The sequence below is a fragment of the Lemur catta genome, chromosome 10, assembly GCF_020740605.2.
Source record: "Lemur catta isolate mLemCat1 chromosome 10, mLemCat1.pri, whole genome shotgun sequence".
In the NCBI taxonomy this organism is placed as follows: domain Eukaryota; kingdom Metazoa; phylum Chordata; class Mammalia; order Primates; family Lemuridae; genus Lemur; species Lemur catta.
Window position 1 is genome coordinate 33,846,488 of NC_059137.1, and position 26,483 is coordinate 33,872,970.

The following is a 26,483-nucleotide window of genomic DNA, read 5'->3' on the forward strand; positions in this document are numbered from 1 at the left end:
GTTTAACACATTGACTGCCACACTAGAAAAAAAAAATTTTTTCCGTGGAGCCATGGTGTTTTATTACGAAAATAGAATAAAAACTTTAAAAACAAAATGATCCTTTCTAATTTAATGAAAAATTTGTTATTTTTTACTGTTTTCTGTGCATGAGTGACATGCAACTTGAAAAATAGTTCACACGACTCCCAAGGTGAAGAGATGTGAGTTACATATGCTTCACGAGGCCCCGGCCTCAAAACTAGCATCAAATACAACTCACAGGGCAGTTAATGTATTAAACACACGTTTTAACACTTCAAATCTAGGCCATGTGTCCAAAATAAAATCAGATCAATTATCTATTGGTCTCGGTGATTGGCACTACTACTACTAGCTGCTCTCATTTTTTGAAGCTTTTTATGTGCCAGATGCTGGCATATCTCATCTTCCCAATGACTCAGGAGTGGTTCCATGATTGTTCTCATTTTACCGCTGAAGAAACTGAACTCAAGGTAAATAACTTGCCCAAGGTCGCACAGATTGTATCAGAGGTAAGGACTTAACCCACATCTGACTCCAAAGCCCATATTCTGAACCACCAAGCGAAACATTTTAAAGACGACCAGGTTCTGAAAAATGAGCTCAGTACCAACCCTCCTCCCAGGTTGAAGGTGAGCAGGCAGGTAGGCAGCCCGGGCTTCCGCGCATGCTCAGACCCCGCCCCTCCCTTTCTCCCCCGCCCCTTTAGCCGCGCAGGCGTGCTCGCTCCCGGAGGCCGTCTGGCAGATGGAGCGCAAAGGCCGGGCTGGTGGCGGGACCCGGCCCAGGACAGGCTTCGGCGCGCAGTGCGCGTGCGCGGAGCAAAGAGCTGCCGTCCTTTCAGTGGGTCGCAGATGGCGGCGGCCGAGGAGCCCTCGCTGGAGCCAGCGGCTTCAGAACAACCCGCGGAGCTGCCTGCCTCGGTGCGGGCGAGCATCGAGCGGAAGCGGCAGCGGGCGCTGATGCTGCGCCAGGCCCGGCTGGCTGCCCGGCCCTACCCGGCGACGGCGGCGGCGGCTACTGGAGGTTTGGGCCCCGGCGGCGCCTGCCCCTTCCCTGTCCCCGTCTCTCTGGTCCCCAGACGGGCTTGCGCGGGCTGAGTCCCGGGTCCCGGGAGGGGATCCACCCGGCGGGCCTCGTCGGAGAATCCTGTCCACGACCGCAGAGAGATTCTGCGGTAGAACCCAGGCCTCCTGAATCCCGGCCCGGGCTCCGCTCGCTGCACCTCGGCTGCCCAGATTCGCGTTTGCGCTCGGAGGGGCGGCCGCCCACGCCGGGAGTGCCCGCCGGTGCCTGCCAGCGCCCCGCGCTCCCAGAAAGAGGAGTTAGGCTGGGTCGTGATTCTGGCCTGCATATCTAGGACTAGGTGATGAAAGGGGCAGAGTCCAGTGTTTGTTAAGGAAGAACTTTCAACAGCTGGAGTTGCCGAAAGTGGAACGGTTTACTTCTAGACCTAGCGAGCTTCCCTTTACTAGAAATGCTCAAATCAAGACTGAAGAATCTTTACTGACATGGCATAGATGACATTCAAATATCAGATGAAGGGGCTGGATAGTAAACCTTTAAGATTCCTTCTAATCCATAGATTCCATGAGTCTATTCTTGGATATGTAACCTGCTACGATTTCTTGGCAAAAAGTAGATACCCGAAACATATGTGTTGATTGAAGTAAATTAAGGGCTGATTGCTCATTGCAAACTGTTCTGTTATAGAAGAATTCACCACTGGGGTCAAGTAAAAATAATCTTTCCTTGGGTACCTAAAATATAGTTTGGTTGACAGGCACTTCTTCAGGACTACCTCTAACATGAAGTACTCGTGTTCCTGAGTTTATCCTATACTGTATGAATAGATGAGCACAGTTTAGAGCTGTATTATCTACTACCCCTTTTTATCAGCCAGAGATAGGAAGAGAGAGAAGAGCCTGGGGCTGGCTGCATGTCTTGATATTCATACTGACAGCTAAACTGCAAATTCCAGCCACTTTTAATGGTTCTGATGTCATGCTTTCTGCTTTCTAGTGGTTTTCTTTTGTTCCTTTCTCAACTGGAGGCATTCTAGAGTCAGGACAAAAAGTTGTTCATTTGCACTAATTTATTTATATTCATGATTCCATAAAAGTTTCTAGATATGTACTACGTGGTTGTGGAACAGAAAGTGAAAAACAGCAAAAACTGGTATTAAATTAAACTTCTGATTATGGAAAGCAAGGTAGAATTGATATTCTGTAAGATTTCTTATGCAGTTACCTAAGAACTGAACTGTGTTGTAGCATTGGGTACAATCCGTCATGTTTCAAGAGTTATATAAATGCTGGGATTTTTATCTTTGCAATACTTTTAATTTACTATACACTTTTCATTTTCTCTGTGTGTTATGACATATGCCTTGACAAAGACTGAAAAAAACTTGCTTAGAATGTGGTGCTAAGAGTAATGCTAAGGTCCCGAGGAAGCAGCAAGAGATAGCAGCAGAGAGAAATGGGGGTTTGTTTTGGGCCAGATTTATTAGCATTGTTCAGGATCCCGCTCAAGTCATGGCATTGACTACTCTACTCCAGCTTTCCCTCTTCTTAATTCTCATTGCACTTATGGTCATTCCATTCATTTGCTGCACTACTATTTCATGAAGTCAAAATCATATATTCTTGTATGTTCATCCATTTCTGTCCATCAAGTAGATACTCATGGAATGCTTATTATTTGTCAGAATTACAGAGATAAAGGCACTCAGTCTAATGAAGGGATGTAGAGAGATAAACAGGCAATACAGTATAGGGTGAGAATTGCCATTAACAATGGAAACAAGGATTATAATCTAATCCTTTCACTTAATAGAGGAAGAAATTGAAGCCAGAGAATGGGAATGACTTAAGCAAAATAATACATATTAAATTTGTCTTTTTTAAGATTGAGGTATAACATACATTAATATGTAAAATGTACTGATCTGAATTTTGCCTGTGTAAATGCTCATGTAAACATCATAGTGATCAAGATACAGACATTTCCAGAACTTTGGAGGTTTTCCCTTTGCTACTTCCTAGTCAATGTACACACCACTCCCCCTCAGAAGTAACTACTATTCTGAACATTTGGTTAGTATTATCTGTTTTTGAACTTAATATAAATGGAATCACACAGCGTTTGGCTTTTTGCTCAACATAGTATCTGAGAGGTTCATGCATTTTGTTGCATGTGTTGGTAGTTTGTTCACTTGTATGTTACATAGTATTCTTTTGTATTCTACAATTTTTCCATTTTCCTTTTGATGGATATTTGTGTTGTTTCCAGTTGGGGGTATTATGAAACTTATGTGAGCATTCTTGTATATGTCTTTTGGTAGACATACACACTTATTTCTATTGTGTGTATGCCTGGAGTTGGAATTGCTGGATCATTGGGGAGGTGTATGTTAAGCTTTAGTAGATATTGCCAAACTGATTTTATCAGTTTACAGTCTCACCAGCAATGTGTGACAGCACTGGTTGTTCTATATCTTCACTATTTAGTATTGCCAATCGTTTTCATTTTAGACATTCTTGGGAGAGTGTAGTGATATTTCATTATGGTTTTAATTTGTATTTTCCCAATGATTGATGATGATGAGAACCTTTTCATGTGCTTATTGACCATTTGGATATCCTCATTTGTGAAGTGCCTATTAGGTCTTTTGACTATTTTTTTAGGTTGGGTTATTTGTCTTTTACTGATTTACAGGGTTTTATTATATATTAAGGGTATGAGTCTTTTGTCAGATGTACATACATTAGTCCTCCCTTATCTGCAGTTTCACTTTATGTGGTTTCACTTACCTGTGGTCAACCATGGCTCAAAATATTAAATGGAAAATTCCAGAAAGAAACAATTCATCAGTTTTAAACTGAGCACTGTTCTGAGTATCTTGATAAAGTCTCAAGCTGTCCCGCCCCATTCCCGCCTGGATATGAATCATCCCATCATCCAGCATATCCCTTTCTGGGTTATCAGATCAAAAAAACATAGTATATATAAGGCTTGGTACTATCAGAGGTTTCAGGCATCCACTGAGGGTCTTGGATATCCCCTGCAGATAAGAGGAGACTACTGTATTGCAAGTATCATCTCACAGTTTATGTTCTGTCTTTTCATTCTCATAGTGGTATATTGATGAATAGAAGTTATTAATTTAATCAAGTCCAGTGTAGCGTTTTTCTCTTATGGTTAGTATTTTTTGTGTCCTGTTTAAGGAACTTGGGCTACTCCAAATTGATGAAATTATTCCCCTTTGTTTTCTTCTGGAACTTTTATTGTTTTACTTTTTACATTGAAGACAATGATCCTTTTTTTTATTAATTTTAAAGAATTTAGGGGGTATAATTGTTTTTTATTATGTGGATAAATTGTATCATGCTGAAGTCAGGGCTTTCAGTGTACCCATCACCATAATAGTGTACATTGTACTCGATAGGTAGTTTTTTATCCCTTCCCCCTTCCCCCTTCTTAGTTTCCAATGTTCATTACAGATCTTTATGAACATATATATCCTTTGTTTAGCTCCCACTTAGAAGTGAGAACATGTGATATCTGTGTTTCCATTCCTGAGATACTTTGCTTAGGATAATGGTCTCCAGTTCCATCCAAGTTGCTGCAAAAGACATTATTTCATTCCTTTTTATGGCTGAGCAGTACTCCACGGTATATACATACCACATTTTCTTTATCCACTCATCAGTTGATGGACATTTAGGTTGATTCCATATTTTTGCAATGGTGAATTGTTCTGTGATAAACATTCTGGTACAAGTGTCTTTCTGATAAAATGACTTTCTTTTCCTTTGGGTAGATACCCAGTAGTGGGATTGCTGGATCGAATGGTAAGTCTGTCTACTTTAGTTCCTTGAGGAATCTCCATACTGCTTTCCACAGTGGTTGTACAAGTTTACATTCCCACCAACAGTGTATAAGTATTCCCTTTTTACCACAACCACACCAACATCTGTTATATTTTGACTTTTTAATAATGGCAGTTCTGACATAGCTAAGGTGGTATCTCCTTGTGTAATTTGCGTTTCCTTGATAATTAGTGATGTTGAGCATTTTTTCATGTTTGCTGGCCATTTGTCTATCTTCTTTTGAGAACAATTGTCATGTCTTTTGCCCACTTTTTTATGGGGTTGTTTTTTTCTTGCTGATTTGTTTGAGTCTTTGTAGATTCTGGGTATTAGCTATTCATTGGATGTATAGTGTGCAAATATTTTCTCCCATTCTGTAGGTTGTCTATTTACTCTGTTGATTATTTCCTTTGCTGTGCAGACACTTTTTAATTTAATTAAGTTCCATTTATTTTTATTGTTGCTGTATTTGCTGTTGGGGTCTTACACATAAATTAGTTGCCTAGGCCAATGTCTAGAAGAGTTTTACTATGTTTTCTTCTAGAATTTTTATAGTTTCAGGTCTTACATTTAAGTCTTTAATCCATCTTGGGTTAGTTTTTATGTATAGTGATAGGTAGGGATCCAGTTTCATTCTTCTGCATGTGGCTATCCAGTTTTCCCAGCCCAATTTATTGAATAGGGCATCCTTTCCCCAGTGTGTGTTTTTGTCTGCTTTGTCAAAAATCAGTTGGTCATAGCTGTATGATTTTATTTCTGGATTCTCTATTCTGTTCTATTGGTCTATGTAAGATGGTAATCCATTTTAAGTTTGCATGTGTGTGTGTGTGTGTGTGTGTGTGTGTGTGTGTGTATTATATATGGTAGGGTCAAAGTTTATTTATTGAAAAGACCATCTTCTCCTACCTGTGTAGTGGATCCTTTGTCATAAACCTCAGCACCATTTATTGAAAAACTTATCCTTCCTTTTGGAATTGCCATGGAGCCTTTATCGTTAAGTTAAATGACCAAATATACGTATGTATATTTCAGGACTCTCTCTTCTGTTCCATTGGCCTCTTTGTCTCTGTGCCAATACCTCAGTGTCTTAATTACTGAAGCTTTATAGTAAATCTTAAATCTGATAGTATAAATGCTCCAATTTTGTTCTTCAAGTTTATCTTGGCTAATCTAAGTTCTGTCTATTTACATATAAATATTAGAAACAGGTTGTCAGGACCCCCTCACCCCACCCACAGCCCATGCTGGGGCTTTAACTGGGATCACCTTGAATCTTTAGATAAATTTTGGGATAACTGATATTTGTGCAATATTAAGGCTTAAAATCTCTACATGGTGTATTTTTCCATTAATTTAGGTATACTTTGATTTCTCTTAGTGTTTTGTAGTTTTCAGTGTAGAGGTTTTACACCTCTCTTCCTAGGTTATTGTTATTTCTTAACTTTTTTCTCTTTATTTCAATAGATTTAGTAGGTACAAAGTGGTTTTTGTTAAATGGGTATATTGTGTAGTATGTTATTTCTTAATTCTAATTGTAGATTCTTGTGGCTATTTTAATACATAGTCACATCATCTGTGAAAAAATACTGTTTTACTTCTTTTTTTTTCCAACCTTTATGCTTTTTTGGTTTTCTTGCTGTATTATACTAGCTGGGACCTTCAGTATGATGTTGAATAGAAGTGATAATCATGGACATCCTTCCCTTATTTGATATACAGGCATTACCTGGGTTACAGGCAGCCCCAAGTTATGGCATTGTCTATAAGGTTGCTTACACACAGAATCACTTTTGTCTTAAATTTTTTATTCAATTTTGTGAGTCTGTGTGTGCCCTTATGACCATGCCTCCAAAGTGAAAATCCCCTGCAAGTCCAGGTGAGCCTGCAGCGAAGAGAAAGGTGATTAAAATGGAAACAAAAGTAGAAATAAGCCTTCAGAGAAAGGCCAGATGCCATCATTCATTGGGAAAGCATTAGGCTTCAGTCACTCAACTGTTGGAACAATTATCAATTATAAAGGGGAAAGTGAGAATAATGGAACACATGAAAGGCAGTGCTCCAATGAAAGCATCAATTATACTTGATTTTTTTAAGACAGAGTCTCTCTCTGTCACCCTGGCTAGAGTGCAATGGCATCATAACTCACTGCAATCTCTGACTCCTGGGCTCAAGCAATCCTCTTGCCTTAGCTTCCCGAGTAGCTGGGACTACAGGTGTGTGCCACCGTGCCTGGCTAATTTTTCTATTTTTGGTGGAGATGGGGTCTTGCTCTTGATCAAGCTGGTCTGGAACTCTTGAGCTCAAGCAATCCTCCTGCCCTGGCCTCCCAGAGTGCTAGGATTACAGGTGTGAGTCACTGCGCTGGGCAAAAGCACCAATTATTACTAAGCAGTGTAGTGGATTAATTATTGAGTTTGAAAGGTCATTATCGATTTGGTTAGAAGATCAAAATAAGCGTAACATTCCTATTAGCCTAGCCCTGATGCAACATTAGGTAAATGTTAATCTTTAATATTCTTTTTTGAAATTTCTCCTAATTCCTATCTAAACTTTTTATATGAGTTTCTTTTTATGTTCTGTTTGTTTGAATTAAAAGAAAAAGCACAATAGTTTCCATAACTTAATATTACAGTACAGGTGTGTTATTATTATTATTACAGTATTACACTGTATTGTCATTACCACATAAGCCATTATAGCTCATGATAATAATTATCATTATTATTACCATATATGCTTTGTTCATCAGGGATCTGAGTCACATACAAATCCGACCTAAAGACATTCTTAGGAATGTATCTTGTCTGTAACCTGGGGACCTCCTGTATATTGAATTTAAAGAAATTTCCTATTTGTGCAGAGGGGAACATATGGGCTTATCAAGTTTTATTGTTGACCACTTTTACTTACTTTTTGCAGGTGTGACTAATGTAAAAGCAGCTCCAAAGATAATTGACACTAAAGGAGGTTTCATTTTGGAAGAGGAAGAAGAAGAAAACAAAATTGGAAATGTTGTTCATCAACCAGGTAAAGTGAGTTTTTCAGAAATAAATATTTAGCACACTTATAACTTTGACTCAAACAGTACAAAAATGATTTATGTAACCAAAACATTTGTACCCCTGTAATATTCTGAAATTAAAAAAAAATCTAGATTGGTTATTTTGTGTAATATGCATAATTCTTTGCAAACTGATGCTAAATAATGCCACACTTAATCTGTGAGCAGATTAACTTTATAAGAGTAATAAAGTTTGACAGTTTTGCTAATAGATTAAAAAAAATTAAAGAAACACCTATACATATGGAAATGATTGTTTAACTTGTGGTTGGTGTATTTAGAGGTTGATGCTCTCTGTTACTTTATAATAGGCAGGGACAGCCAATATATAAATATTCAAAATTATCTTGATAGGCTGAAATGAGGGGCCAGAACCTAAGAGATAAAATTTAGGACATTCTGTTATTTATGTTTGGAGAAACAAAGCAGTTTACAAAAGATAAACTAGGGACACCTGGCAGAAAAATAATGTAATTGTTATCTAAGGTTAACACTGGTGAATCATTTATATATACATATATCCTCAGAATGAGGGTACTTTTATACTCTTTGAAAAAGATAAAAACTTTATTTGATCATAAGTTTGACAGGCAATAGTGTAATATAACAACTTAAAAAACCTATTTCAGGCTTTAGCTGCAGCAACAAAAGTATTGTGTATTCGTCAAGGCATTAATAGTAGCCCTGTTCTAGTCTGTGTGTGTCTAAATGTTTTCAGAAGCTGAAACTTGAAGGATTAAAATATTTGTTTTTATTTTGTGTGTTATATTTTAAGAGGGATATAGGCAAGTGTATAGTGTCCAAAAAAGGGTGGGCAAAATAGAAGTCTTGAAATTGACATATGAGGAACAGTTGTCAAAACTGGTCAGAATTAACTTGGAGAATACTTCCAGCTGCCTGCAAATGCAAGAGGCACTCCTTCATGGTGGAGAGAGCATACTTAATGGTAATTTGCTTTAGAGGGCAGAACCTGGAGCAATGGATGACAGTTACAGTGAGGGAGATTTCAGCCCAGCATAATAAAGGTGTACCTGAAGCGTATTTAGCACTTGGCACTTAGAATGTTGTGCATATAACAGGTGAGCCTCACAGTGACTCTGAAATAGAGAAACTTCTTAACCATCTGAATTACTGCCTCTAACTAGCAAAGCATTGGAGGGGTTCAGAGATTGAAAGGTGACTACCGGACCACAATATTGTAGAGAAGAAGTCCTGCATTAGGAGGAAACACATTGAATGCAATGATCTTTAAAGTCCCTGTGATTTTAGGCTATGAAGACTCATTGTAACTATATTTTTTATGGATTTCTAAATCTATCATGGGCTGTAAAGCCTATGCTTTTATTTAACAGGTCATTCAACAAATATTTGTTGAGAACCTATTGTAGTGCCTTGCTACTTGATGAGGGTGTGCATGTGGCAGGTGTTATTGTTATTCATGCATTGATGTGCTGCTGCTTGCACGTAAACTCTGGTAGTGAAATTATGCAAATTAGGAAAACTGTTCTCTTTGGGTGACAAATTAGAAAAAGGGCCCCTTTGGGTTGATACGGTTTGGGTCGGAGCTCATGGCTTAGCATGTAGTTATAGGCTGTGTTGTATCCTGTTTGCTCCCTTGGCAAGATGCTTTTGCATAAGGGGCATACTTGTACAGCTTTCTGTGGCTGACCTACATAGGTAGAAGAAAAGGGAGTGGTTAATATTTTCTATCACTTTTTCATGGTTAATTTTAAGAAACAGTCTATTTCTTCAGCATAAATGAGAAAAGTCAAAATAATTTATTTAGATCATTAAGCTTTGTTGCATATAAAGCGAAGCCTATCAAATACTTTTAGGGTCCAGAACAGTGGTTCATCAGAATCACCAGGAAGGTTTTTTTTTTAAACACAGATTACTGGGCCCTATCACTAGAATTCCTTTTGATTTAGTAGGTCTGAGGTAGGGCCTGAGAATTTGTTTCTAAGTTCCTAGGTGATGCTGCTGCTGCCGCCCCAGGGATCATACTTGGAGAACTTTGCTCTAGAAGATTAACTCCATTATGTACTTTAGATCCATAGGGGAATGCAACTACATTGTGGCAGTTCTCAGGGTTAGGGCAATAGCATTCAACATAAAGACTTATTAGTAAAACTTAGAGACTTGCTGGGAGAACCGGTTCTTATAGGATTAAGATCCTTAGCTAGGCATTTGAAGTCTTTAAAATATCTAGCTTTACCCTATCTAAAGGGGTTTCTGTGCTGGTTGTTGAGGATGCATGGCTAAATACCATAGCTCCCCTGAAGGAGCTTATAATGCAGTACTTGAGACAGATAAAGAGGAAGCTACTTGCTTTGTTGGTAGTATGTAGAATGGAGGGAGAAAAAAAATTTCCCATTTGGAAGTGAATTCTGTATTGTCTTGTCCACTGATGCCTTGCTCTTTATTGCTCTTTACCATGTTGTATGTGGGTGCCTTGTCTCCCCTGTCTGTGAACAGATCCCTCCTGTCCCTCCCTCTGGGACTAATTTCTTTTGTGCTTTGAACCGTACTACGGTAGACAGAACAGTGGCCCCCAAAGATGTCCATGTCCTAATTGCCCTGGAACCTGTGAATATATTACCTTATCATAGCAAAAGGGACTTTGCAGATATGGTTAAGGTTAAAGACCTTGAGATGGAGAGATTATCCTGGATTATCATGGTGGGCCCAGTAATTATGAGTCTCCTTGAAGTGGAAGAGGAAAGCCTAAGAAGAGAGTCAGGGGGACATGTGATTTTGGGAGAAGTGAGTTAATGTAATGTGAGAAGCCACCATTGCTGGCTTTGAAGATGGAGGGAAGGGGTCATGAGTCAGGGATGAAGGCAGCCTCTAGAATCTGGAAAAGGCAAAGAAATGGATTCTCCCCTAAAACTCCAGAAAGGAATGCAGCCCTGCCAACACTTTGATTTTAGCGCACTGAGACCCATGTCAGACTAAACTACGATCTGTATTATAACTGATTTGTGTTTTAGCCACTCAATTTGTGGTAATTTCTTATAGCTGCATTGTAACACTAGTACAAGTACCTTGCACATGGTTGGGGGTCAGAAATACTTGTTGAGTTGCTAGGTTTTTTTCCTTGTATTACTTTTATTTTTTCCCTCTTTAAGAATGTCTTAGATAAACAGAAGATAACTTAATCAAGGTTTTATCTTGTCTTTTACGTAAATATATTGATGTCAGGCATAAAATACATGGTGCTAAACTAATAAAATAGAGAAAAATATATTCTAGTCACAAAAAAGGAAACTTAAATAATTAATTTTCCTTTCTTTAGGACCTGTTATGGAATTTGATTATACAATATGTGAAGAATGTGGGAAAGAATTTATGGATTCTTATCTTATGAACCACTTTGATTTGGCCACTTGTGATAACTGCAGGTACTTATTTTATTTCAGATAGTATTCTTAATTACTAATGTTTGCATGTAGGTTTAGGGCAAAACAATAGTTATATCTGTTTGGATTAGATTTTTTTTTTTTTTTTGGAATTATGATTTTTATTTTGAGAATTTCCTAAAATTTCTATGGTTTCCATTTTGCCAAAGAAATATATTATAGGAAGCCTATGCTTTTTATATGCCCCTGGTTCTGCCATAGAAATTTCATTTTCCTTTCTGCCGGCCTGGGTTTTTCTTTTAACCATCTCTCAGTAGCAAGTTCCTAACCCTTCTCTTCACCCAGCCCTGAGGATCCCTCTGTTTCTTACTTGCCCCAGTGTGTGCTGACACCTTGGTCAGAGCACTGGGGCCTGCAGTGAGAGGAGGGGAACGTAGAACACCTTTTTCCATTTATCTTTTGCTACCTTCATAAAGAGAATAGATGAGGAAAAAAAAATCACATTTTTCTGTTATTCTTTTTCTTCTTCTCTTAGAGTTTATCCTCTTTTTATATCACCCCAGAATAATCTTTGTCACTCTACATGGTTCTCCCATCGCTGTTTACCTAGCCAAATCCTGTCAGTGTCTTTCGCACATTGAAGGCCCTATCTTGGAATCTTATTTGGCCCTCCTGTTCCTATTTTGTACCTGTAGCCCCAGATAAGCTCCTCAACTGCCTAGAGGACCCACCTTTTCAAAGTCCCTGCTGCAGACACTGGGAGCCGTCGTCATTGGCTTGTTGCTGAGTGGAATCCTCAATAGATAGAATGGGAGATGTCTCTGGTCTCATGATCAGATATATGGCTGGGAATGTTCTGGCACCCCAGTTGAATTATAAATTATAAACTCATTTCCCATTGACATAGTGGTTAAAGTCCACAGTATATCACTCTCCTTAAAGGTCAACAGAGCTTTGGGGAACTGAAGCACAGCAAATAATTCTATTTGCATGAGAAAATGGAAGCACCTGTTGTATCAGTTCAAAGAAGTTGTGTAGTAGTCTGGAAAAAATATACAATTGTGTTTAAACATAATTAGGAACACAGCCCTCCATTCTGTTTCCTTTCAACATCTCTGAAGATTATAATTTTAATACAGTGTAGTCTGCATGTCCTCTTCCTTAGTTTACACTTCCAAATTATTTAGCTTTATTTTTTTTAATTTTTTAAATTTGTATGAATATAGGGGGTGCAAGTATAATTTTGTTACATTGATATATTGCATTGTGGTGGAAGTCAGGGGTTTTCAGTCCTTTGGTTTTGTGGTAGAGTTCTCTGATAGAACCTTGGATTTCTCCCCTCCCTGACCTGTACCTGCTCTTTAGTGTTTACCATTTTGGCCAGCTTCATTCATTGGCTATGCCTCTACTATCCCATGTGTAATTCCAAATTCATTTGGCTCTATGTTCAAACCCTATCCCGAGTCCATCTACTTCTCATCCTCCTCCTACGGCTGCCTCAGTCTAGGCCACCATCAGTTCTTGCCTGGACCACTGCACTGGTGTTCTGACTGGTCTCTGCCCACCCCCATTGTGCACCCCTGGAGTCTCCTCTTGATATAGCATTTTGCTCAAAACATTCTAATCCCGTTTAGAACAAAATTGTCTTCACCATTGCTTACAAGGCCCTTCCTGTCTCTGACTCCATCTCCCTCCACACCTCACCATCACTTACTGTAGGTGTTCTAGTTATACTGGCCCTCTCGCTGGGAGCTCCAGTTGCAAAGTACACTGCTGCCCTAGAGCCTTTGCCCTTGCTGTTCCCTTTGCTAGGAATGTTCTTCCTCTAGCTATTCAGACTCCTTAAGGGCTCTGCTCAAATGTCCCCTCATCAGTGTCCTTCTCTGACCACCCAGCCTTTCTGAAAATTTCTATTCCTTATAGCACTTTTACCTGTCATCATTATATTTCTTAATTGACTGTCTTCTCCTAACTAGAATGCAAGCTTCATTAAAACAAGACTTATTTATTCTCTGCTGTATTCCTAGTGCCTTGAACAGTACCTGGCATGTAGATGAGAAGAACTGTGTGATTGACTTTGTCTCCATTTTTACCTTGCTTTTGAAAAAGCTCAGAGCCAACTGGAAACTCAGCTGTGTTGGAGTGGTTGGACCTTGCATATTTATCTTATTTCTTGCCCACCCTGACTTTATCCTTCAATTGATATTTTCTTTTTCATTTAGTCTTTGTTCTCACTTATATTTGCTCTACTTTTATAAGTCATTTCAAATCCTTTCTGGAATAAGAGGGACTTTAAAGAAATTCTTAAGTTGTTAAATGGCATGGATCTGCTGCTAATATGACACAACTCAGAATAAGGAAAAGATGAAGCACTTTTCTGTTACAATTTTTGTGCTGCTAATTTAACTATGAGAGTTGCAGGAAAAAGTATATTATATGTGCCTTTTGGTGTGCATGCCCCTCGGTTGCTGGGCTATTTGAAAACTTAGTTTATTTAAAATAATGGATTTATGTAAGAGACTTAATCTTTTTTCAGAGATGCCGATGATAAACACAGGCTTATAACTAAAACAGAAGCAAAAGAAGAATACCTTCTGAAGGACTGTGATTTAGAAAAAAGAGAACCAGCTCTTAAATTTATTGTGAAGAAGAATCCTCATCATTCACAATGGGGTGATATGAAACTCTACTTAAAACTGCAGGTCTCTAATATGATTTATTCATTAATTTTAAACTCTGGTTCAGGCAAAGTTTTAACAATGAACTAGTTATATTAATAATTAGTTTAGTTTTTATTTACAGAGAGTGAAAAAGATTACCTTGTTTTGCATGAGTCAGAGTCATGACATTTAATACTGTAATGTTTTCATATTTTGCTTTCTGGTATGGTACTTTGGAACAGATATGTCACTATTGAGTGATGTTAGGAGTACAATTTGGAAACTAAAGAAATTTGGAATAGGAGTCAGACCCTGTTCCCCTGCCCCCTCCACCCCTACCTGCCGTTTAAAAAAAGAAATCTTAAGAAAAACATAAAAATTTCAGGAATTACACAAATACCTAAAGTCTAACTCTATTTAAGAAATACCCATGTGGAATGCTAACAGTTGTCCATGTAACTCTAGTATCTCTCAGAGCAGATCTCAACTCCAGTTGTTGCAAATGGGTTACAGGTGTGCCAAGATAGTTATCCACTTAATGGCTGGGGTTGCTAGTGCACAGGCCCGTTGCCTTGAGTCGCAAGCATCCTGTATCTACCCCAGAATGGTACAAATATTATAATAATCTTTCTGTGTCATTGTATTAAAACATTGGGAGGCATTGCTTTAGAGCACAATTTGAATTGAAATATACTAAAAAATCCCATATTTTCAAATAAAATTAAGAAGCCACATCGTGAAACAAAACATGTACTGAATTTCATTAAATATAAGACTATTGATTAGAAGATTTGCCATTATTTTATGTACCATTCAAAATTTAAAAATGCTGCTAATTAAACCAACTGGTGCTTTTTTATCACTTGATGCTTTTATACTTAAAGAACTAGTGCTTGTTACACTTTATTGTAGTTTTTTGTCATATATCACTTGTGCATACATAAGATGGAAAATGCAAATGCAAAAGATTTATGAAGATATTCTTAAACTTCTTTACATTCAGAATTCAGTTCTTCTTCTGAATCACTTTTGACTCTGAGTTGTCAAAGTACCAGTAAGCACATTGGTGATGTGGCATTTTCAGGGATGTTAAATTGTGGAAAATACAGTGTCTTAGAATTTATGAAATACAAGTGTATTACTTCATTATGTTAAGCAGAAATCTGAGTTCGGCTACACTGATTGATATTTTGGTCCCTTTAACATATTGTGAGAGGTATCCTGAGCATAATTCTTAGTGTCTAAATTATTCTCTTAAAATCTAAATAAATATTATAAAAAGTAAAGATGTATATAATCCAAAGTTTTAAAACTAGAATGAAGACTTTTTAGGTCATTTAGATACCAAAGGGTTGTGTTTTTGTTTTTTTTTTTACTTGCCAATAGTTTTTATTAGCTTTGCATTTCTTTTTTTTTTTCCTTTTTAAAAAATTTTAATAGATTTGGGGGTACAAATTGAATTCCATTACGTGCATATATTATATAGTAACGGAGTTTGGGCTTTAGTGTACCCATCACCTGAATAGTGTACATTGTACCCCATATGTAATAACTTCTCATCCCTTACCCTCCATTCCCTTTTTTGAGTCTCCAGTATCCATTATGCCACTCTATGTGGCCTTATATAGCCATAGTTTAGCTCCCACCCAAATTTTTAAAAAACATTCATATTCTACAGATCAGAAGTTAGTCAAGTAGATGGAAATGCTTATTGATCCAGAAGGAGATGAGTTGTAATTGCTGATTTCCTGTAGTTGGAGATGACCTCGTATTTATGCATCTGTTGACACTATCTGTTAATAAACTGTTTCTTTGGTGAACCTGCCAAAATTCATCAGACCTACTGTGCACATGTATTTCTGTTGATTCCTGTGACAACAGTATAGTCAGAGGACAACCTTTCTATTTGTAATCTAATTCAGCATATATTTACTAAGAGTTTCATAAGTTTAGATGTTTTATTAGCATTGTTTCTTACTAACATTTAAAACCTTTTCAATTTCAAATAACTATAAATTTGTACTCAAGTTAGATCATTCTTTGGTAACTGTGGGTTTGATAATTATAACTTTATAATATTTTGCAACTCTGAATCACAACCAATTTAAATATAGATTTTGTGTCATAGATTGTGAAGAGGTCTCTTGAAGTTTGGGGTAGTCAGGAAGCATTAGAAGAAGCAAAGGAAGTTCGACAGGAAAATCGAGAAAAAATGAAACAGAAGAAGTTTGACAAAAAAGTAAAAGGTAAGTGGCTACATTTTCCATTATGAAGGACTGTTTTACCACTTTGCAAAAAGCCTTTAGCTGGATTCCTTCCATTTAAAGACATTAAAGATACAATGTCACCAGTAGATTGTGTTTTTTCATAGGTTGAAAAAAAATGAATTAAAGTTTGCCTTCAGTATGTTGGTGTTTGAGGCTCTCAATCCAAACCTCACAATACTGCATTTTTAAAAAGCATGTAAGCTTAAAGTGAATCAAGTTTTTATATAGGGACATTAGGATCAGGGATAGTTTCCCTGGTCAAGGATTTGGCATCAGTTAAATATGATCAACAATGTTATAAAAAACAGACACCCACCAAGCCCCTCTAACTGCTTAAAATGAAAAAAACGTGCCCTAAGTCTTAAGTTACTTAATTCAGCAGCTAGACGAAACTTTCTGACTAGTCTAATCACTTTTATTTTATATATGACTAAAAGACCTAGAAAGGTGGAGTGACTTATTATATAGACAGTTATTGGCAGAGTTGGGACTGGAACCAGGCTTTCTTGACTGAAAGTCTTCATGAAGTACAGTCATTCCTCCATCCATGCATCTCTCTGCACGCAGCCATCCATCCCCTTGTCTGTCTGTCTCTGCACTCATTTGTCCGTGCATCCATCCATGTATGTGTACATCTGTCTGTTCATCCATCCGTCCATCAATGCATCCATATTTACTAAGTGTCAACCATGTGCCAGGTCCTGTGCTAACGTAAGTGCTGGAGTCACAGTTTGTCAGGAGAGAAACTTAAAACCATACTGCAGTGTGATAGGTACAGCAGAGTGATGAACATAGGATGCTGCAGGAGCACAAAGAGTACTTTCTGCTGTACCATAGAATCCCTAAAAAAGAGTCTTAAAAAAGTAAATATAAATGTTCTTCATGTAGTAATTATGTAGAGTCCCGTTGTGGTGTAAAGTGTGTACAGACAGTACGTATTTTCTGTGTATACTGGGTTATACATGCACTAAATTAGTTCATTTAAATGAATGTCGTGGCCATATGTTTTTAGGATTTAGAAGAGGTTTTGGGGAGTGAATGGGATGACTCCGATGTCTTAAAAACAAATGAAAAAGCAAAACTAAAAACTGAATGCAAGCCTTCCTTGTTTCTTCGCATTGTGAGGAATTTTTCCCCGTTTTCATTACAAGTATAATTCAAGTACAGTGCAGAAAAGTTAGAAAACTACAAAGACCTCTTATTCCATGATTTTACTACTCAGAGACAATCATTAGCAACATTTCAATGTCTGTTCTTCCAGTTCTTTTTTATGCATAGACCCTTTTAAAAGTTTTTGTATAAAAAGCACTATTGGACATTTATGCAGTTTGTCAAGATAACCCCATGATAAACATCCTTATATACATCTTTATATATATTATAGTTATTCATCAATTACTGAATCATATGGTAAGCACACTTGTGTGGCTTTGTAGAGAGGTTTCCTGTAGCAAACTGTGCCATATAAGAGCATTTTACTGAAGAATCTTCTTTAAATTAGCCACTGCTGTATCCAGTATTCAAAGGTAGCAGCAAGGACTGATTGAGAGGATTTGGAAAGACTTCTATTGAATTTAGCCCTTTTCTTTAATCTTTTCAGTGTCCCACACCAGCCCTTTTTTTCTTCCAGTAGCAAGGAGAGCCTTGAAGGATAAAGAAAGTAACAAAAGGGCCTCCTAAGGGGTGTGAAAGAGGAGGGCATAGTTACAGATTTGCTTGTATACTAGTCTCAGGTTTTTGTTACCCCAGCTACCTGAAATCACCTCAACTCTTCTCTCTCTGCTGCCTTAAACCACTTTCTAGATGATATTTTGGCATAGATAATATGTGTGATAAAAGAGAAAGAATTAATTAGAAACTTAGGCCTGCATAGTGATGAAATAGTTTTAAAAAGGAGAACTATATAATTTTTTCTTAGATACTAATTCTGTAGTTTGGTCATAGTGTCATCTAATGGTATTAATAAGTAAATTCCTATCATTTGACTAAGAGAATAAAAGATTATAGCATCTGTTTCATCTCATGCTTTTTTCTATAAAAATTCTATTAAGATAAGCATATATATTAAGTATTAGTATGAACAGAACTTTTTAAAAATATTTATATAATTTTCATTGGTATTTTTTAAAGAAATATAAACTTAAATATAATTATTTTTTTTCTCACTATATTAAATTGTTGCCATTAATCACTAGACAAGCTACTGTGGATTTCCTCATCCTTGAAAAGTTCAAATTTGCCCTGAAGTTTTTCAGAGTTAGATCTCTTAGGACTGGTTTCTTTATCTGTTTGAACGAAGCATGTCTTTAGAGGAAATTTTTCCAAGTGGTTCCATGAGCGACATATTTTCCCAGTCTCTATAAATTAGAATGTTTTTGGTTTTTTGCGTGTGAATATCTGAATTCTGTCAGTTCTATAAACATTACGCTATTTTCTGGTGTTGAATGTGCAGAGAGGTCAGTGTGATTGATGCTGTCAGTAACTATGGCTTCTTCTCTACTTTACTTCAGATTTACTTTGGAGGTTGGTGGATATGTTCCCGTCCTCCTGTCTAGGCCACAAAGGGCTGAGAGTGGAGTAGACACTGTAGAGATTAGAAACCAGGAGCTTACTGTGCAGTTGGCTCAGAACAGAGAGGAATAAAAGCAAGTCTAAAAGTTTTTTAGTTGAAAAGAAATTGGAACCTGGTTCCTCTTGGTCTTCTGATTTTGATCCACAAAGAAGCTGACTCAGTTTACTTCTTTATGGAAAGGTAAGAGATTACATTTACCTGTTTTTAGAATATGATGTCCTATTTTAGCAATTTCTAGAATTCATCTTGCAAAAAAATTTAAAGTATAAATAGTGTAAAGTATATATAAATAGACAAGGTGAAAGACAAGAGTTTTCTTGTCAGTAAATTTGAATTGTTACAGATCTTAGATCCAAAAAGGCCGAAGTAGAGATGATGCCATCACTGCTGCGCAGTTTAACTGAATGTCACAACTCCAGTATGCATTGGCCTTGATTTTGGATGAGAACTTTCAAGTGGGTCAAATATACAGAACGGTTTGGGTTTGCATGCCTTTCCACAAATAAGGTGGAGATCAGGCTTTTCTTTAGTTATACTCAGCTTTCTTTTATTTAGTACTAGTAGAGGTTGCCCTTCCAGAAAAAGGAAAATAATTTAATCTTCATTATTTGTTACTATGCACTTCCTCCCTAAAAGAGGTAGGTAAGAAAATCCCATCTGGGGGGGCCCTTCTAAATTTGCGGACATTTTACATCCTAGGCCTGCAGTTGTATTTATGACTGTTTTGGGGTTTCTCTCAGGAAAGTTTGGGGACACAATTCCCTGTTACTCTCTTTTGGTTTATAAAGGAGAAAATAAGATCCAAGGATCATATATTATTGTGTCTTTTCCTTATAATTTTTTATCTCCAGTGAACATGGGGTGCCCCAGGTCAATAATTCCTGCCCTCCCATCAAGTATTTAGAAGTATGTGGTCTTCCCTCAGCTAGTTCTCTTATAAGTTTACCTCATAAGCAGCACTGAGTTTCTTTGAATACATACACACTGCCTCTTTTGCAAAATTAAGATATTAAACTGAATACAAGTTTTAGAGTGGTATAAAATAAGTTTTTCATTGAAATGAGGATTTAGGGGAAATCTTTTTTAGGTTAAAAAGTATAAGCATTCCCTAAAGATACCAGTAGCAAAACTGGTTATCATGAACATATTAATAGATTTCCAGGAGAGGTAGTCCTTAGGTAACAGCTCTCTGTGTTACCTGTTTCTAGGCCAATGGAACTAGGGGTATGTAACATGGTAAAGCACTGTTTTGTCCTCCAGCCTCCATTAGACTTTCAGTGCGACATAGGATGTGTCCTGCCACCCCTCCCCCAACCTGCATCCCAGGTGTCCTTAGCATTCCCAAGGTCTATTTCAGATCTAGTTTCCCTCTTCTTTTTTTTTTTTTAAATAGAGATGGGGTCTCGCTCTTGCTCAGGCTGGTCTCGAACTCCTGAGCTCAAGCAATCCTCCTGCCTCGGCCTCCAGAGTGCTAGGATTACAGGCATGAGCCACTGCACCTGGCCACATTGACATCTTTAAAGTATCCATGGCAGCTGTTAGGCAGCGTTTCCCTCCATTTGGATTTGTTAGCAGCTTGCTTCCTTATGATTTGATTCAGGTTGAATATTTTGGTTGGAATATTCCTAGGTGATATGTCCAAGGGCACAGCAGGAGACACACGGTGCCAGTTCCTCTCAAAGGGACTTACAGTTTGACTACTTGGTTAAGGTGGTATCTGCCAGATTTCTCCATTGTAAAGGTACTCTTTTCTCTTTGTAAGTAGTAAGAAATCTGACACCATGTGAATATCTCATTCCTTACATTTCACTCAGTGATTTTACTACACGGGGATGAGTCTTACCTGTGTCAATTATTAGGGTGGATATAAATGGTGATTTTCTACTTCTGTCATTCCTTCTGCAGTTGTTATTCGGCTTCTTTTGGAAAGAAAAGCCTTTCCTCCCCTTTTAAAAATTGATTTTTTTTAACATCAGTTGGACTCATGGATTCTTATCCTGAAATCAATGTATTATAGTCCATTCATCATTTTGATACTCAAATTGTCCCAGAGTTGGCCAGTGGAGTCCCCTTTAAGATAGCTGTCTTTTTTTTTAAACTTTTTTATTTGGAAATCATTTCAAATTTACAGAAAACGCAAGGATAATAATAGCACAAAGGACCACCCATATATATCCTTTACCCAGCTGACCTATTAACACTTCATGCCGTGTGCATCATTATTTGCATGCTTTCTTTCATCATGTGCACACACACAATATTTATCTTTTCTGAACCATTTAAGAGTAGGTTGCATACATTCACCACCCTTTACCCCTAAATACTACTATCCCTAATAGGGATATTTTCTTACATAAACAAAAAGTATCATTAACTTGAGTAAATTTAACATTGGCTTATTATTTTTATCTAATCTGCCATCCGTATTCTACTTTTGTTAGTAGACCCAATAATGTCCTTTTTAGTTGAGTCTCTCCTAGAACAGGATCCAGTCTGGGATTGGATATCGGCTTTAGGTACCTTTCTAAACTCTTATATGCTGGGATATTTCCACAGCCTTTGTCTTTTGTGACATTGAGATTTTTGAGGAAGAGTGTCCTTGCTTCCCCTGCCTTGCCTTTTTGAAAATGTTTCTCCCTTGGGGCTTTTCTAGTGTTTCTGGTGTTTTCTGCAGGGTGTGCATCTCAGGCCGGGGAGAGTACGTAAGTGATGTGCTTTCTTCAGGTCCTCACATCCGGAGGCATGTGGTGTCTCATCAGCCCTCAGTGGTGGGAATTTTAACTTCTGATTTGTCCTTAACACCTCCCCCCCCCCATTTAACATCCCTCTGTTGATGCTTCTTGCTGAAACCAGCCTTTAGTATGAGGGTTGCAAGAATTGTTTTCTAATTAATTCCAGCACTCCTTCCGCGTTCAACCAGCCGGCAGTCAGCATGCTACAGCATCCTTTCCCCCACTGATTTATTATTCGGGTGGACTCACTAATTTTTATTTTTTTATTGGCTTTGGCACGTTTCTGTCCTTATTTTCATGTTCAAATTGTCTCAGATTTGGCCCAATGGCTATCTCTTGTGTCCTTTTGACATGTCAGCATTTTTTGAGCATCACTTCTAGCAAAAAGCACATGTATATTTCTGTCTGTGTGGATGTGTGTGTGTGTGTATATATATATACATATACATACACACAACGTCATATATATCAAAAACCTTGAGTTTACACTGATACATCGAGTTCTAATCCAAAATTTCAGGGTTCATTTTAGTTTTCTCCCTTATTGTAACTCCTTTCTCTGGCAATGAGAACCCTGGCTCCCATTATCCTCACTATAGCGACTTGATCAAAGCCCCTGTATGTGACTAATTTATCATCACTTGCTGCTTCCTCTTTTGGGGTAGCTTTCCTTACCTCTCCTGGGGTCTCTCCACCCTACTAAGGATGCCAACTTTACCTGCTCCACTTAATGGCCTTTAGGACTGGATTGTTCAGAAAGAGAGAGAAGAGCAAGAAAAAGACAAACTGATCCATTTTTAAATACTTCCTTCCTTTCTGGCACAAGTTTTTCCAGGACTGTCTAGTAAATACAGAAGGTAGGACTTTATTCTTATCATTACATAGCTTGATAGACTAGCTGAAGGATGGGAAGAAAAAGTCAAAGTCAGTATAAAACCTGAGGTTCATTTATGGCTAGAAAGCTAGATTATTTTTGCTATATTTTTTTAATGTTAAGAAAATAATTTTCCTTTCTTTCTTCCTTCCCTTCCCTCCCCTCCATCCACTTCCTTCTTTCCCTTGGGCTGCAGTCAAATTTTGAGGTATTTTCTCAGTGGGGTAGTAAAGTACATAGGATACCCTGGATCGGAACAGAGTTGAAAAGCAGGTGTTGGAACTCAAACAGGAAACATATTCCTACTATTATCTGAAATCAGGAGGCATCTGTGGAGTTCTGGTCAGCATATCATTTCATTTATTTTTTATTTTAAAAATGTCCTAAGCAAAAATAATAGAAGGAGGGAGGGGAGGGCATTGCAGATATATCTAGAAAAACCAGGGTTCTTCAGGATGACAGGAGACTGACAGAAGTAAAGGTTAGTGTTTGAGTGAACATGATTTCCCCCCAGGCTGGAAACTATCTATCTAGAGGAGTATTTCAAGCATTGAAACTTAAAACTAATTTCAAAGAAAGTGCTTTTCATGCTGGAGGTGTGAAAAAAGCAGCACAGCTTAGTGGTTAAGAACATGGACCTGAGCTAGACTGTACCTTTGTCTTCAACTGGCTGTTTGGTCTTGGGCAACTTACGATTCTCTGTGCCTTAGCTTTCTCATCTGTAAAACTGGGCTGATAGTTCTACTTACTCAAAGGGTTGTGAAGATTAAATACATTTAAAGTGCTTAGAATATGGCCTGATATATAGCCCTATGTGTTTGCTTTTATCTCTCATGATACATAAAAGCTGAAAATACAAAGATTCAAGTAGTATTTTGATACTACTTATCATAGATCTTAAATGGATTAGAAAAAATGTGATTACTTGGTGTTTGTTGATACTTATGGTTGAGATCAAGATAGCTATCATAATCTCCCTTAGGCGGTGATACCATCCAAGACAGTGGTGAGCTGGTGGATCACTGGTTGAACAGAAATGTCAACAATTAGTGTTGCTCTTTATTCATTAAACTAGAAACTGAGAAGTTACCAGCTTGTTAATTTCCAATTAGCACTAAGTTTTGGTGTGTGTCTTAAGGTAATATGAAATGTGAACTTTTAAAATATGATTGACTTAGTTGCTTTCAGAGAATCCAAGATAATTTTCTCTATAAAATGACTTTAGCATGAGATAGCAGATAAAGCTTCCTAACGTTGGGCTAGGATGGATGGCCTGGGTTCACATGCTTCAAAATAAAATGAAGTAAAATAAAAACTCTATGGTTCTTTCCAGCTCTTAATAGTCTTTGATTCTTATTTTTAGGTTGTACTTTGCAACAAATAAACAACCTCTCTCCTAAAATAATGCTGTCATTTTATAATATAAAGAACTTTAACAGACCTAAGATCAACTGCATGAGCACATTTTCTAAGATGCAAACACATCAGCATAGCAGTAGAGTTCTTGGCTTTCTAACTTTCTCGCAAGTAAAGCTTGACTTACCTTTTATAGAACGTTGCTCCTGACTTACAAACACAGAACTTAGAAATTCTTCTTTTTCTTAATCTCAAATGACTCCCATTCGTACTGTGGCATTGTATTACCTGAAGCCAAATGTGTCTGAATGTACCCGGTTCTGTTACTCCTCCCATTTCTGAATTTGGTTCTGTTAACCATATACCCATTCCTGACTCTCGTTTCGCACTACTCCAACAATGCCTCGAATGATTTCACTGGCCAAGGTGGTCAGGTAAAGTAAGCCTGTCAAGTTTGTATAATCAACTTTGACTTGTTATAAAACTAAGGTTATAAAACATATGGTTTAAATACACATACACTGAAAGCCTGATGGATTTATTTTTGGATTCAGCTAAAAAACACTACTGAAAAGCTGTATTTTTTTTCTCAGAATTGCGGCGAGCAGTAAGAAGCAGTTTGTGGAAAAGGGAAACGATTGCTCATCAACACGAGTATGGACCAGAAGAAAACGTAGAAGATGACATGTACCGTAAGACTTGTACTACGTGTGGCCATGAACTGACATATGAAAAAATGTGATTATAAGTTAAGTGATCCATTTTTTAGAATTTTATATTTAAATAAAGGAAATTTATAATAGATTGGCCCTGTTCAAAATTCCTCAAAACATAATGTCTTCATAGATGAATTAAACACTTGTATAAATAATACTTCAGTAATAATCATGTTATGGCTTAAGAGCACGTTTCAGCTGGCCTGGTGTGCACAGAATGTCAGGTCTGTGATTGCTTTTTTACAGCAGGGATGGGAGCTGAGTGGTGGAGGAGGTTCAAAAGTGGTGGGTCAAAACTACAAATTGCAAGGCAAACACTAGATTCCAAGTCAGGTGTTTTAGGACTATTTCTGTCTCCATGACAGTATAGACAGTGGAGAGCTATTGCTGGGAAAAGTATGGACACATAGCAGGAATAAACACTGAATTATAGGAGTCTGATTGTGTTTTCTGCACTCCTGGGGCATACTGCTATAGGCCTTAACATTATGGCTACATAGCCCTTTTCAAATGCTGGATTAACATGGAAACACTATCTTCAAGGTTAAATATCTGATTGTTCATCAAAGAAGGTGCTAATATGTTTATCATAAGTACTGCTAACATTTACCAAGAGCCAGGCACACACCATGGTAAGTGCCTTATGGTTATCCTTTAGTCCTGGAAGGGAAGACAGCTTGCTTCTGTGCTTATCTAAATAAGGGCAGGAAGTGACAACCTACAACCTCACAACATGCCAGGCAGTATCTGGGTCAAGTTTAGCTAGTCAAATTTTCCCACATCTTATAGAAAAATTACAAAGTAGCTTGACTGCAAGGTATTTTTTTTTTTGACAAAAATAAATACAACTTAAGATAAACTGGGTATTTTCAAATTGTTATTTGACATGACTTTTTATCCTACAGTACAAACAGAAGAAATAGGAAGTTTATACATTTCCATTTTTCTCTCTAGACCAGCTGGTGGAGATATGCTTGGAGAAAGGCAAAGTCAAAACAAGTAAAGCCCAAATAATTAGTATGAGATATAATTCTCTACATTCAACACAGAAATGTTTAATGTATTTTTCAATGTGCTATACTGATTATTACAGCTCACTAAAAATGGATTCTGCATGGGCAGCAAAATCTCCCTGGGGAAAAAAAGCTTCCATCTTGATTACTACAGACTGACTAGGCTACTGACAATAGCAATACTGCACTGTGGGGGATGAGGAGCTCTTGAGCCAGAGAATCTAGGTTCAAATTCCATTACTAGCTGTGGACTTTGGGCAAGTTACTCCATGGGCCTGTTTTTATCTGTAAAGAGGGTATAATCTCTCAAAGGACAGTTTTAAGGCCTTAATAGGGTGAATCTATAGCACCTGGCATATAACCACTAGTTAATGAGCACATATTACCAAAGGCCATTACAGTTATAGATTTGTCCAGTTGAGGTATGCTTCTATTCATTCTCTTACCCTCATCAGTTTAAGACAATCTAGTACCCAGACATCACTGACAGCCAAATCAGTTCTACCCAGGTTGGCTTTCTTCATCTTGCATTTTTAGGTATAATTATAGATTAGGAAAACAGTATATGTTCACTTTGACAAAAGCATGTTAAATTGCATCAATACAATTTAACAGAATATTGATTTACTGCAAGGTATGATGAACAATGACACGAAATCCTTTTGTCTGTGTGAGCTTCATTAGGGGGGAAAGCGACTGTTGAATGTTTGTTCTTGCACCTTTACTTCTTCAAAATTCAATCCCTGGTTCAGATTTTCCATATACCTAAGCTGCTAGACTGGGACAGGGCAGAGTCACATCAATGAACAGATGTTAGAAGCAACCACTATACATGAAGAGAGGATCAAGTAAAAGGAAATGAAAACCTACACATTTCTCTAGAATGTAGACCAAATATAACTAACCAAACTTTGCAGTACACTGTGAAAGAATTACAAAGCAGTCTGGATCAAATAAAGTTCCCAATGCCTTAAAGAC

General features: G+C 37.6%; 1 protein-coding gene across 1 annotated transcript; it reads left to right on the forward strand.

Annotated features, from left to right (window-relative positions):
* The first annotated feature begins 748 nt into the window (after positions 1-748).
* On the forward strand, positions 749-24,599 carry XPA (XPA, DNA damage recognition and repair factor). Its single transcript, XM_045562496.1, has 6 exons — positions 749-1,047; positions 7,815-7,922; positions 11,252-11,357; positions 13,852-14,017; positions 16,104-16,221; positions 24,370-24,599. Exons 1-6 carry the CDS (start codon positions 876-878, stop codon positions 24,516-24,518), a joined length of 819 nt encoding a protein of 272 aa, XP_045418452.1. The 5' UTR covers positions 749-875; the 3' UTR covers positions 24,519-24,599.
* Positions 24,600-26,483: the final 1,884 nt, after the last annotated feature.

Excerpts from the sequence above, each read along its gene's own strand:
- XPA (XM_045562496.1), top strand. The coding sequence starts at position 876 with ATGGCGGCGGCCGAGGAGCCCTCGCTGGAGCCAGCGGCTTCAGAACAA. Across the intron at positions 1,048-7,814 it reads GGCGGCGGCGGCTACTGGAG|GTGTGACTAATGTAAAAGCA; the intron begins GTTTGGGCCCCG and ends TACTTTTTGCAG. Across the intron at positions 11,358-13,851 it reads GCCACTTGTGATAACTGCAG|AGATGCCGATGATAAACACA; the intron begins GTACTTATTTTA and ends ATCTTTTTTCAG.